We start from the raw sequence: 11,770 nt of genomic DNA on the forward strand, positions 1-11,770 counted from the left end.
TTTTATCAAAAGTAAAGAGATTAATTTGCAAAGTAAAGAGATTAATTTACTCATTTTTCGTAAAATATAATCGAACTCACTTTATATACTTTCACAACTATTTAACAACGGAGATTGCAAAGAAACATAAATGTGGGCAGTGAAACATGTAAAACATCAGATTAATAAGAAACAGAATCTGTTCTCAAGTTCGTTCAATAGATTACACTTGCAAGACTTGAAAACTGGAAAACCTTGAAAAAGTAGGGGGATAAAGAAAGAAAATGATCACTAAATCCCTACTTAAAGCACAAAGTGATGTCACAACAATGCCATATTGAAGAGGCAGGGAAAGAAAAAACAATAGGGAAGAAAAGGGCCGTTGTTTCAAATGCTCTGTACATCGATTTGCCCGGTACTCACCCGACAGAAGAGCCATTAATTGGGGCCATATTACGTTAGTCATGCTTTCCAGCCATAACCAATATTATCGTCGAGTTCGTTGTTAAAAAACCCGTTGTCGAGGAACTCTTGAGCTATATCCGAAACTATATCGTCCTGCAAATGAAGAGTCTGAGACAAATCAGGTGCTCTGTGGTTGAATCCAGTGTTGCCACCTGCTGCTGAGGAATCACTGTTCGAAGCAGCTTTAAAACTGTTGCTTCGACTCGGAGCAGGCCCTGCTACACTTCCGGATACATTAGAGGTAGCTGCAGCTGGAGCAGCAGTGTTGTTACCGTATCCCATTCCATTTCTTCCCACACTAGCATTCCCATTCTGCCCACTCAGGGACTGCTGTTGCTGTTGAACTGCAGTATTGTTATTAGACATATCATGGTACAGCTGTTGCATCATTTGTTGTTGTAAAACCTGGTTACCCTGAGGCGACTGTGGATGGTTCTTCTGCATTAAGTTACCACTAAGCTGTTGCTGCTGCTGCTGTGGTGTTGGTAACAGGGGACTCGATAAGCCACTAACAGGCAGACTCTGCATGGATCCCGGTAAAATGGCAGCAGGCCCTTGGAAGTTTGAAGATGGACTCTGGTTAGAACTATTGAAGGAAGAGGCTTCCTGATGAAGCGAGTTAGGGTTTGAATTCATAGAGTTCTGCCTACTAAGCAGATTCTGGTAGTTAGTAAGTGCCAAAGCAGCTTGTGCTGAACCACTTAAAGTTCCTCTACCGACCATGTGATGGTTGTTGCCTAACGGGTTGTTTATTCCCGGATGTAATGCCATTAGCTTATTCAGCGTATTCCTATCGGTTGGCAGACCCTGAACGTTTGCTAACTGCTCCATTTCCTGCATTTTTTGCATTTGGAGCTTGGCTGCACTGGCATGTCGAGGATAGTTTTTCAAGCCATCTGCAAATGTGGTTTTTAAGCAAACAAAATTATTATGTGCCTTAACTGAATACCACCCAATCAACAACAGAAGAAAGCTTGAAATTATTATATTCTTGAAAGCAATAAAAAATGAAAACATGCCACATTATAATTGGAGTTAAAAGCAGTCGCATATAAAGTACAATTCCATGATTTTAACAAGTTGGTTTGATGAACAAAATAAAACTATCAACATGTTAGAGGTCAGTAAGGCAAATGCACAACTTACCAATTGCCCCAACCTTGTGTTCCCGACAAAAATCTATTAGATCTTTCATGCTACTTACAACCTCAGCGATCTATAACAAATTATGCCAAACTGTAAGGAAACTCAAAAATGAATATTTATTTACTGAAATATAAATGCAAAAGGCTAAAACTTTACCTGCAAACATCTGACATATCTTTTCGAAAAACCCAAGTCATTCAATGACTGTGACTCCAAACTCTTCACAAGCTGCCGTCCAGCCGTCAGGACCCTGAGAGAAGTAGCCATGTAATCATGTTGAATCAGCAAAATTCTAACGAGCAATGACCAGTAATAGCAAAAGCACTCACTTAAACCTGAGTTAAACAGAACAAAAAAAAAAAAGAGGGAGGGGGGTTCAAGACCGTCCAAAATAACTTTTTGGATGCCTCTGGCTAAATAGCACTCAAGGACGGCTACAATTTTAAAAGAAATCGTTTTTTGGAGCAAAGTATCTCTTGAAATCTCAAGGGCTCTAACAAAAAGAATCTGGTAAGTGACTATGTGACATTATTCATCACAAAGAATAATTTATATTAGTAAAAAATCAACTCACATATTGCTGTTTGTTTGCAAGTCCTGCTGAGAAACCCCCTCAGATCCACCTTCAGATATTGTGCTCTGGCATTTCTGTGCAACCTGAAGTAACTGGTTTACCTACATAATTTACGAGGTTCAAGTTGCATCAGATGTCCTTAAAGAACTTAAACAAATGAGCATATTATCAAATATGTTAAGCCAATATAGATTTTAGGAAGTGTTTTCTGAACAGAGGCAGAATACATAAACCTGGTACACATACTGAATGCAATTTTTGAGATTATAGGAATAAAATAAAGCAACAAAAACAATGTAAATCTTTGTCCTGATAAAGGTGAACGTCAAGTCAATAACATTATTTTGGGCTTTCTTGTTAGTATCCCTAATATTATCAACATATTCAGAGCAATATTAACGTCGTATTTGGATGTGAAGCGGCTAAAATAGAGTAGAGCAGAATGGAGTAAAGGGTTTAACCTACCTTGTTTGGATTCTTTTATCCCTAACCTATCTTATTTGAACTAAATCCACCTCATTTTGGAAGTTACCTCAATCGGAAGGGTTTGTATTAGAGTACTCACAATCCTTTGAAAACTTATTTTAGTTACGGTTTATATACAACATAATAGCACGTAAACCCCTCTAGCTTTCACTGCTCTACTCTACTCTCCATTCCCAAATAAGGTAGAGAAGGCTTGTTATCTCTACTCCTCTCACTTTTCACCTCATTTACTCCAAAATCTTTTACCTTCAGATCTCAAAGACGTTGCTAAAAAGTTCTAACTCCTCTGTTTCCATTTTATAGGATTTAATTACCATTAAATCTTTCAGGCTTCCTCCGCTAGTTCTTTGTCTCTCAATTTCCTTTGTTCCTCCCTAACTGTTTCTGCCTATTCTATCTCTTTCCCCTACTTCTTCTACTCAACTTGGCATCAGTGTTGGGCAAATCCAAATAAAGAAAACAAGGTAGGAATAAAATAACATCACTTGCTGATTATTCAAGTAAAGATGTTCGCCATAGTAACTGACTTTCAGTTGTCCTACTCATACAATTTCTCTTCTTTCTTTGAAAACTCAACTACAACTGTGTACTAATATAAAACAATAATTAACTCTAGTACTAACACGAGTCTGATATCTACAAAAAAAAAAAGAGAGAGAGAATCATCTTAAGGAACGTAAACCAAACAATTTGCATCGTTACATTTATCATAGAAATAAAATTACATTTCTTACAAATGCAAGAGAAATAGCAAAGGAGTAATTGTGTATTTGCAGAGGAATCATCGATAATAAGTTAAAGCTAATAAGATGCAAGTTTTAGTACCTGAGGTGCAACCAAACGACGCGGAAAAAGTTCTTCATGTCTACGTGCGCAGAACTCCCAAGATAATATCTGCAAAAGGAAAGTGCCAATAGGTTATTCCCTAAAATAACAGCAATAAAACTGCAAAATGTGAAAAAAAAAATTTCGTTAACCTTTAAATCCTGAGTGAATATGATGCGAAGCTGCCCCTCACGAACAACACGAAGCTGCTCATATACACTCTCCTGAACTGCTTTTCCATATTCCAACATCATTATTCCAGAAGGGAATCTAATCTCACGGGGCATGTCCAAAAAGAGAAGCTCATCAACTACTCCACTACCAAATTTGATTTCATTAAGTCTGGGAAGTACTTCAAAAGTAGCTTCTGTAAATATAAGAGTATTTATTTAGGTCAGAATCAAATGATCGGATGCCAAGTAGCAAGAGTGATTATAAGTAACTTCTAAAGTAAAAACACAGATAGAAGCCGCAAGCATTGGCACATATCCTCTAACTAATAAAATAAGCATAAACAATGGAGTCCATAAATCCAGAGATGTTATGAATCGATACATATTAACTTCAAGTCATTGGTATACAATATATTGTCTGATTGAGAAAACAAAAAAAAAAATGAGAGAGCTTATTTGAGAAAAGTTTTAAGGAGGAAAAAGAATCAGAAAATCCATAACCCTAAAAATTCAAAGAAATTCCATCTCTCTCATCTATCCAGTATGTCCATACATAGAGAAAGAGAAAATGATCTTCTATAATCACAGAAATGTGAATGAGTTAAAAATGAAAATGAAAATAAAGTAATGAATTTACTGCAGATAACATTCTATAAAAAAACACAAGATAGGGACCATCTTTTTTTCATAGCATATTTCTAAAATGTATTTCCTACCAAAGTCAACTAAAAGAATAATCTTTACAACAAAGCAAATGCTCATAAATCTCTTACCGAACCCCCTTCCAGATTTAGACCCACAAATATCACAATGCCAGGCATCCTGAAATTTACATAAAGAAAGTCAGATACTACTTATTATAAGACAAGCATATTAATTACGAAGCCAAGTGAAGGATGATATTATTTATACAGAAGAATGCATGCAATTTTACCAAATCAGTGCAAACAACTTAGCAAAAGGCTTAAACTTCAAGATAGAAAGATAATTTTCATGTGTTAAAAACTAGAGGGAAGAAGCACAAAGACTAACCATAGCAGCTTGAGGGAAAACACCAAGTGCATGACTCCCGACATTATCATACAGTGACAAACACCATCTCTTCTTTGCACGAGGAGAATAATACTCTGCAACGAATTTCCTCCAGTATGCAAAAGTATTGTCCTACAAAATCAAGAAGACAAAACAGGATTCAACAACTTTGAACCTCAAATTATCAAGTTGAAAATAGTTAATGTAAAAGTCGGTAACAACAAGATAACCAAGTATGCATCAGAGCATATAGTAGATTTTTACACAAAAGCAAAAACTTCATGAAGGCAGGAAGCTAATTGAGCATGCATAAGAGCACAGAACATATTTTCCCCAAAAAAAATGCAGGTTTAAGAGGAGTGGAGCTGTTAAATGAAAGCAATTAAAATTCAAGATACTTTGACACGAGAGGCAGTAAAAAAATAAACTCACAGGTGGCCTTTGCCGTTGGTGATATAGGTACTGCATTAGCCGGCGGGCACATACACCACCATCAAAGGGGCGCCTCATTGCAGCTGCTTGCTGCATTCCTTGTTGTTGCAATTGCTGCCTCAACTGCATCTGCTGTTGTTGCTGCTGCTGCAAGTGTGCTCTCTGCAATGGTGGCATTGACTGCAAAAGCTGCTGCTGTTGCCTAAGTCTCTGTTGCTGGAACAAAGCTTGTAACTGGGGGCTTCGACCTTGCAACTGCATGGAATCCTGTCTTTGCAGCAACTGTTGCAACACCTGCTGTTGCAGAAGGTCTTCTTGCTTGATGTCTAATCGGGGTTTCTTCTGCAGCTGAGATAGATTACTAGGATCTTGCATGAAGGACCCTGGGACTCGGGGACCCATGGGAAGTGAAACTTGCCCAGTTTGTGATGCAGGCAAAGACGTAGCAGTAGAGGCCCCTTGCTGCAGCAGCTGACTCTGCTGCATTTGTTGGACACTTGTGTCTTGATGAGAGCCCTGCTGGCCTACAGACGATCCATCAACAACTGATGAACCTGACATGCTTATATTGTTGGAAGAAAACGACATGGGCGATGCTGGTAATCGCATATATGAATCTGTATTAAAGCTAGCACTTCTCTGCAAGTGGGGACCTCCTGACAATGCCGAATTTGCATCTGTGACCAAAGAACTTGCCCCAACACTAGGTCCTGAGTTTGCCACACTGTTCAACACCGCACTGTTCATATCCCCCGAAACCGGACCCAGATTAGGACGCCCAGTTCCAGGAATTGAATTAGATGAGTTCTCATAAGGTGAGCTCAAGCGAGAGTTAACTACAGCCTGGGACAGCCCATCTCCTTGGAAGAAAATTCCAGAACTCGAGGAAGATTGGGTTAAACCCCCAGCCACCCGAGAAGGTGCCATTGGAGGCACCGCCCCCTGGTGGCCGGTGTCTAAATAGCTATCCAGAGCCAGGCCTTTCTAATAATAAATACGCCCTCAACAATTTGTTGCAGAGATCTAAAAACAATGTATAATAGAAAGAAAAAAAAAAACAGATGACAAAAATTAGAATTTGAATTGCACGTGCTTCAAGAGAACAAAGTTTCAACTTTGCTAACACTATTCCACTCAGATAAATCAATCAAGACTAGAAACACAGAAAAAAAAAAGACCCAAAAAATTTCGAAGATTAATCCCCACAAATGTTAAAAAAAAAAAAACCTAATTTTGGAACCAACTCACTAAACCAAGAATCACTAACTAGAATACTCGAAACTTAAAATCCTTTCACTTTAAAAGCACAAATAAACGTTCAAATCACTCAATACATAGAACTTAACTGATAATAAAAGTTTACCCAAATTGATCACAAGCATCAAAATCCCATAGTGTTATCGAACTCAAATTAGAAAAATGAGAGACCAAAAAGAAAACCAGATTGACCTTAATTAAAGACTTAATAGCAAGCTAAACAAGAAGATCAAGAAATAGCAAGCAAAAATCACTTCAAAATAAAACAAAATTCGCAATAAAAAAAGCAAAACTTTCCTTATTTTAGAGATCGATCGAAGCAGAATCGAACTAATAAAATCATTAAACAGCTTTAATTAAATAAAACGGATTAAACCAAAAAAAATTAAGCAAAACGAAGCTACTAACCTCAAATCGCGAGCTGGAATGGGGAAAAAAAAGCGAAACTTTACTTTCTTTTAATTTTTATCACTTAATTTGAAAAAAAAAATGGTAGATAGAGAAGGAGAAATATTTCAAGGAAGCTGTTTATATACCTAGCGGGAATTACCGGTAGCACCGGTAACTTTGCCCTTTGTCACCTTTATATGTCGTTTGAGTTACCGACACGTGTCCAACCCAACGAGTCGGTGTTAGATCTCGCAGTGGCGATGCGAGCTTGTGACTGACGTGGCAAAATCTAATTCGTTTGATAGATCATGAGTTATGGGTAACTAGTAAGTAAGTACCTTTCAGGAAATGATCTGCTGTGGTTTGACGTAGAGTAAGGCTTTTTTGTTGAATAGGGTAAGTCGAGTTTAGAAAACATGACGTGGGAGGAATTGATTGGATATTGAAAGTAGGTGTTTTTGAGATTCGAGAATATAGGATTAGATATTAATTTTAATTAATTAACTATATTATTATACGGTTAAGGATAGGGATAAATCATCAGAGCGCCACGTGTAATGGAAGGATCGTAAATAGAAGCAATACGGTGCGTAGCCGTGTTTAAAATTGATATTTATAATCATATTTTAATTTATTAATTGATTTTGACACGTTGGTATTAATTTTATAATCAAATTTTAAAAGGACAATAAACAAATAATATCTCTTGAACTTTTATTTGCTTCGCGTTCGAGGAGGAAAGATATTATCACCTGTCGGTGTCACAGCAAATGAACAACAACACATTATTACCCATTATATGAACAACTTGCAAAAAATATACATAGATCGTATTTCATGGTTCCCTTGAGATGGTAAGTAATGATCCTCAATGCCCATCCCAATAAGTCTATCTATAAATCTAATTAATCCATTTTGTTGTTGGCTGAGGCTCAGGTAGAAAAAGTGTTTATTTTTTGTACAAAAATACGTAACTTTTCTCAATTTCAAGTGTCGCATTTTAAAAATGGTTTTCTTTAAGGCTTTATATTTAAGTATTGAAGATATAAAAAAATAACGTGTGTGCTTACCTTTTATTTAATTACGTAACAAAAGTGCCGAAATTTACGAAAAAGGTAATTTTATTGGGATTATTTAAATACTGAATTTTGTTTAGATTTATTGGGCTTGGTCTCAAAAAAATAATATCATTGGGCTTGTTTTTGTATCTAGCCCAGCCAACAAGCGTTAATCATATGCACAAAGCCCATTCAAATATTGAAGGGATTGTTTACACTGGATGGAGTTTTTTAGCTCAGTTGGGCCTTAATAGTAGTCCCATTTGCTATTTAAAATAATATTTAATACTAAATTAGTAAGTTTTTTTTATCATTCAATTATAAATAGACCATAAAACTTTTAAAATTCACCTCCACATTTATATATTACGCAATTAAATCTTGATTCTAAAAAAATTAACATTCTAACATTTATTAATTTGATTGTTTTTTGGACTTTTTTCTCAAAATTAAAACCGAAAGGAGTGTTGTTGAATCATTTCTTATATTAACATGTTACATACCATGTATTGTTTTTAAATTTTATTACTTGATTAGACTTAAAATTTACCTAATTACATAGTTAGAATATATATTAACAAACATGGTATAAAAACTAAAACATAATGAGTAAATTGCATCAAACAACTCTAAATTACAATTTTATTCTAGATTGGTTCTCAAATTTTAAAATATTTTAATTATATCCTCAAACTATCAATGTTATATCAATAAGCCCTTCCATTACTAAAATCATTGACTTAATTGTTAAATATACATTAGATCTTATGTGATATAATTTAAAATTAATTTTTTAAAATGAATCATGTAAGAAATGGATGTTATACATATCTTGATTTTGAAGTTTTGAAGCTTTCATACAAACTATTGTCCTCTAGCTCTCTTTTATTTTTACCTTCTTTTTTTCCATTTTAAATTAAGTTACATAAGATTTTATATATCATTTAATGGTTTCATGAATGGAAGAACATGATTGACATAAGATGTAATTGAGACATTCTGAAATTTAGAGACTAATTTAAAATGAAGATCATAATTTAAATTATAGTTTAGAATTTTTTTGGGAAACATATCTGACATAAAACCTAAAGCACCTCTGTACCCAGTGGCGGAGCCGTATGGTTAATTTATACCCTTTATAATTTATAAAATTATATTTTGATATTCAAAAATGATAAAATTTTGATTTAACCCTTTAAAAACTATAGAGATAGAGACTATAAAAATGATGAAATTATAATTTTACTATTGTAACCCTATATAATTTAATTCTAATCCTCCTAAAATTATAATTTTACTATTGTAACCCGGCCCGGCCCATTTTTATTTTAAAAATTTAAAAAAATTAAAAAAGTATGTAAAAAATATTTTAAAATTAAAAAAATAAATATATTTATTATATCGGGCCGGGCCAAAAAAGTGGTGCCAACGGGCCTTATTTTTTGCCCAAACCCATATTTCGAGCCTATATTTTTACCCAAACCCTCCTATATTTCGAGCGGGCCGTCCAGCCCGGCCCATGAGTACCTCTAATCGATATTTAATGTGAAGGATAAAAACATCTTAAAAAGAATTGACCCGGTCTCCATAGGCCATTGGCGACAAAAGAAAAGCTGGCCTAATAATGATGAGATAAAACAATTAATTTATAAATTGGAACATGGCATTTAATCATATAGAAAACCAAAAGATTTAGACAAGTCGGGGGGCAACCTCAAAATCAAACCACAGAAGGTGTCCCAATTTGCACATAAAAAGTGTCACATGATGAGCTGAACTGAGGTTGATTTCTTTTTTCCTTTTTTTCTCCCCTTGACATGTTTGTCGCTAAATAAATACCCACCATATTACTTTACTTGTGACTCATTGATTGAATTTATTGTAAGTTTGAAATTTGAAAAATTTTAAAATATATTTTTACGTTATATAAGTTAACAGAATAATGATAATATATGTTATATATTTTTGATATTTTCAATAGATAATATATGTTCTTCTTCCATGTTCATAAATTTCCTTTAATTTTTCTTTTTGTTTTATATTTTAAATATCAATTACGAGTTTTTACTATAATATTTATACTTAATATCTGATATTTATTTTTTATTCAGAGGTTGTATTGTTTTATTTTAAACTGTGGCATGAGATTTAGGATTTAGGTTTTGTTTTTATTTTATTTTATTTTGCATGACATTTAGTTTCAATTTTAGGAAATCAAGTTATGATTATTAATTAATTATCGTGAACCCGATTTTTATTTAAAGTAATTAAATATCACTTTTACGCTCTTGAATTGTAATTAAGATCTCGAGTAATAAATAAATTAGTAATCAATTAAGTCTTCTTCCAAAGATGAACAAATGTTTTAAATTGAATGTTTCGAAACCCCAATAGCCAAAGCTTATACCGTTAAATTTAGTAGCCAAAGCTTTAGAATTACTTTTATTAATGGAATATAAATTTTATCTAAATAATTAATTTATTCTTTAAGTATTTGGATCAAGTTCAAAATTTAAAATGCTTAGATCGTAAAATGGAGAACACCTTTGATGATAAAAAAAATCAATTTTTATATAAAAATTCAATTTTAAATAATCTATACTCTTTTCCCAGAAAAAAAACTATGCTTAAGTGATAACGAGTGATCTATGAATTTAGAGTTAATCATATAATGACACATCATTAAATAAATATTAAAAATAAATAAAATGACTAAATTTATAAATTTGTATTAAATGTAAATCTTATCAAAATGGAAACCTGCTTGAGGAAATGTTATATATATTTTTATTTAAGATATTTTAATATTTTTACAACAATTAAAATAATTAACATTTGTATATTTAATGTGAATTATAGTTTTAATTTTGATATCAAACCTGTCAGTGAGTTATTGTAATTTTTCTAATTTTAAGACAATTACATTTATTAATTACATAAAATTTAAATATAAAATAATGAACAAGTCAAACCTTTCATAATAGACTTAATAAATAACACAACCTTTGAAAGCGAAACTCCATGGCTTTTATATACGCAACTCAGGTTACATTTAACCATAATTGGTTGAATGGTGTTCCAATAATTGGCTGATAATCTCTTTTCTTGGTTTTTCTAATGTTTTTTTTTCCCCAAAATTTGTTGTTAATTTCAAAGGTAAAAGTTTGATGGGAATTTTTGTATCGAAAATTAGATTATATTTTATTTCATCTACTTAAAAATGGACAAATTAATCTCATTAAAGAGCATACTAATCCTCTTATTATAAATTATATCAATTTTTACTATTAAAAACTTATCCACGTGCATTAACATAAAGTACACGTGTCACTGTCTAATTATTCCGCAATTACCCCAGTTTTTAACAACAGAAATAGATGGAATTTAAACATAAATGATGAATTTACTCTCTGATCAAACATATAATGACTAATTTACTTAATTTAATGTATTAAGTAGGGCAGTTATTTATTGAAATTCACGATGTTCCAACATTAAATATGGCAAAAATTTGAAACAACCAATTGAGTATAAAAATATAAAATATAATTAAGAGCAGGACATGAGGTGAAATACCCATTGCATCCAAGGTAGTTACTTAGTTCTCTTTCAATTCCCTTCTTTATTTCTTTATCATTTAAATGGTGGTTAGATTTTCATTTTCTAGATTAATAAAATTAAGACCTACCACCCCAAACTCTCATTTACCATTTTAATCAAATTAATCCCTCAATTAAGTAAATTAGTCCAGCACATTCAAGGTTTTGTGAAGAACTTGATCACGAGTTAATTTGGATATTAATTCATCCAATACGTTAAAATTGTTAAAACTTTTAGTATGTAATTGCATTAATTCTCGTTTAAAAGAGTGCCAACATCTCTCTCTTTTTTTATATAATTTTAATAATAAAATTACTTAATATTATATGCTAATATATAACAAACTATCCCTT

The 11,770-nt window shown here is 33.0% G+C and overlaps 1 protein-coding gene across 2 annotated transcripts; it reads right to left on the reverse strand.

The window, feature by feature from the left end:
• Nucleotides 1–133: 133 nt before the first annotated feature.
• On the reverse strand, nt 134–6,871 carry LOC105765567 (probable transcriptional regulator SLK2). Of its 2 annotated transcripts, none has more exons than XM_012584746.2 (10): nt 6,778–6,871; nt 5,113–6,135; nt 4,681–4,812; nt 4,422–4,470; nt 3,628–3,842; nt 3,476–3,544; nt 2,165–2,265; nt 1,747–1,840; nt 1,591–1,660; nt 134–1,340 (listed from the first exon to the last, which is right to left on the reverse strand). In XM_012584746.2, exons 2-10 carry the CDS (start codon nt 6,037–6,039, stop codon nt 442–444), a joined length of 2,556 nt encoding a protein of 851 aa, XP_012440200.1. In that variant the 5' UTR covers nt 6,040–6,135; nt 6,778–6,871; the 3' UTR covers nt 134–441. The 2 variants fall into 2 exon arrangements, with proteins under 2 accessions (XP_012440200.1, XP_012440201.1); XM_012584747.2 differs by having other exon boundaries at nt 5,113–5,851; nt 6,778–6,867.
• Nucleotides 6,872–11,770: the final 4,899 nt, after the last annotated feature.

This window comes from Gossypium raimondii, chromosome 12 (assembly GCF_025698545.1).
Source record: "Gossypium raimondii isolate GPD5lz chromosome 12, ASM2569854v1, whole genome shotgun sequence".
NCBI classification, from domain to species: Eukaryota; Viridiplantae; Streptophyta; class Magnoliopsida; order Malvales; family Malvaceae; genus Gossypium; species Gossypium raimondii.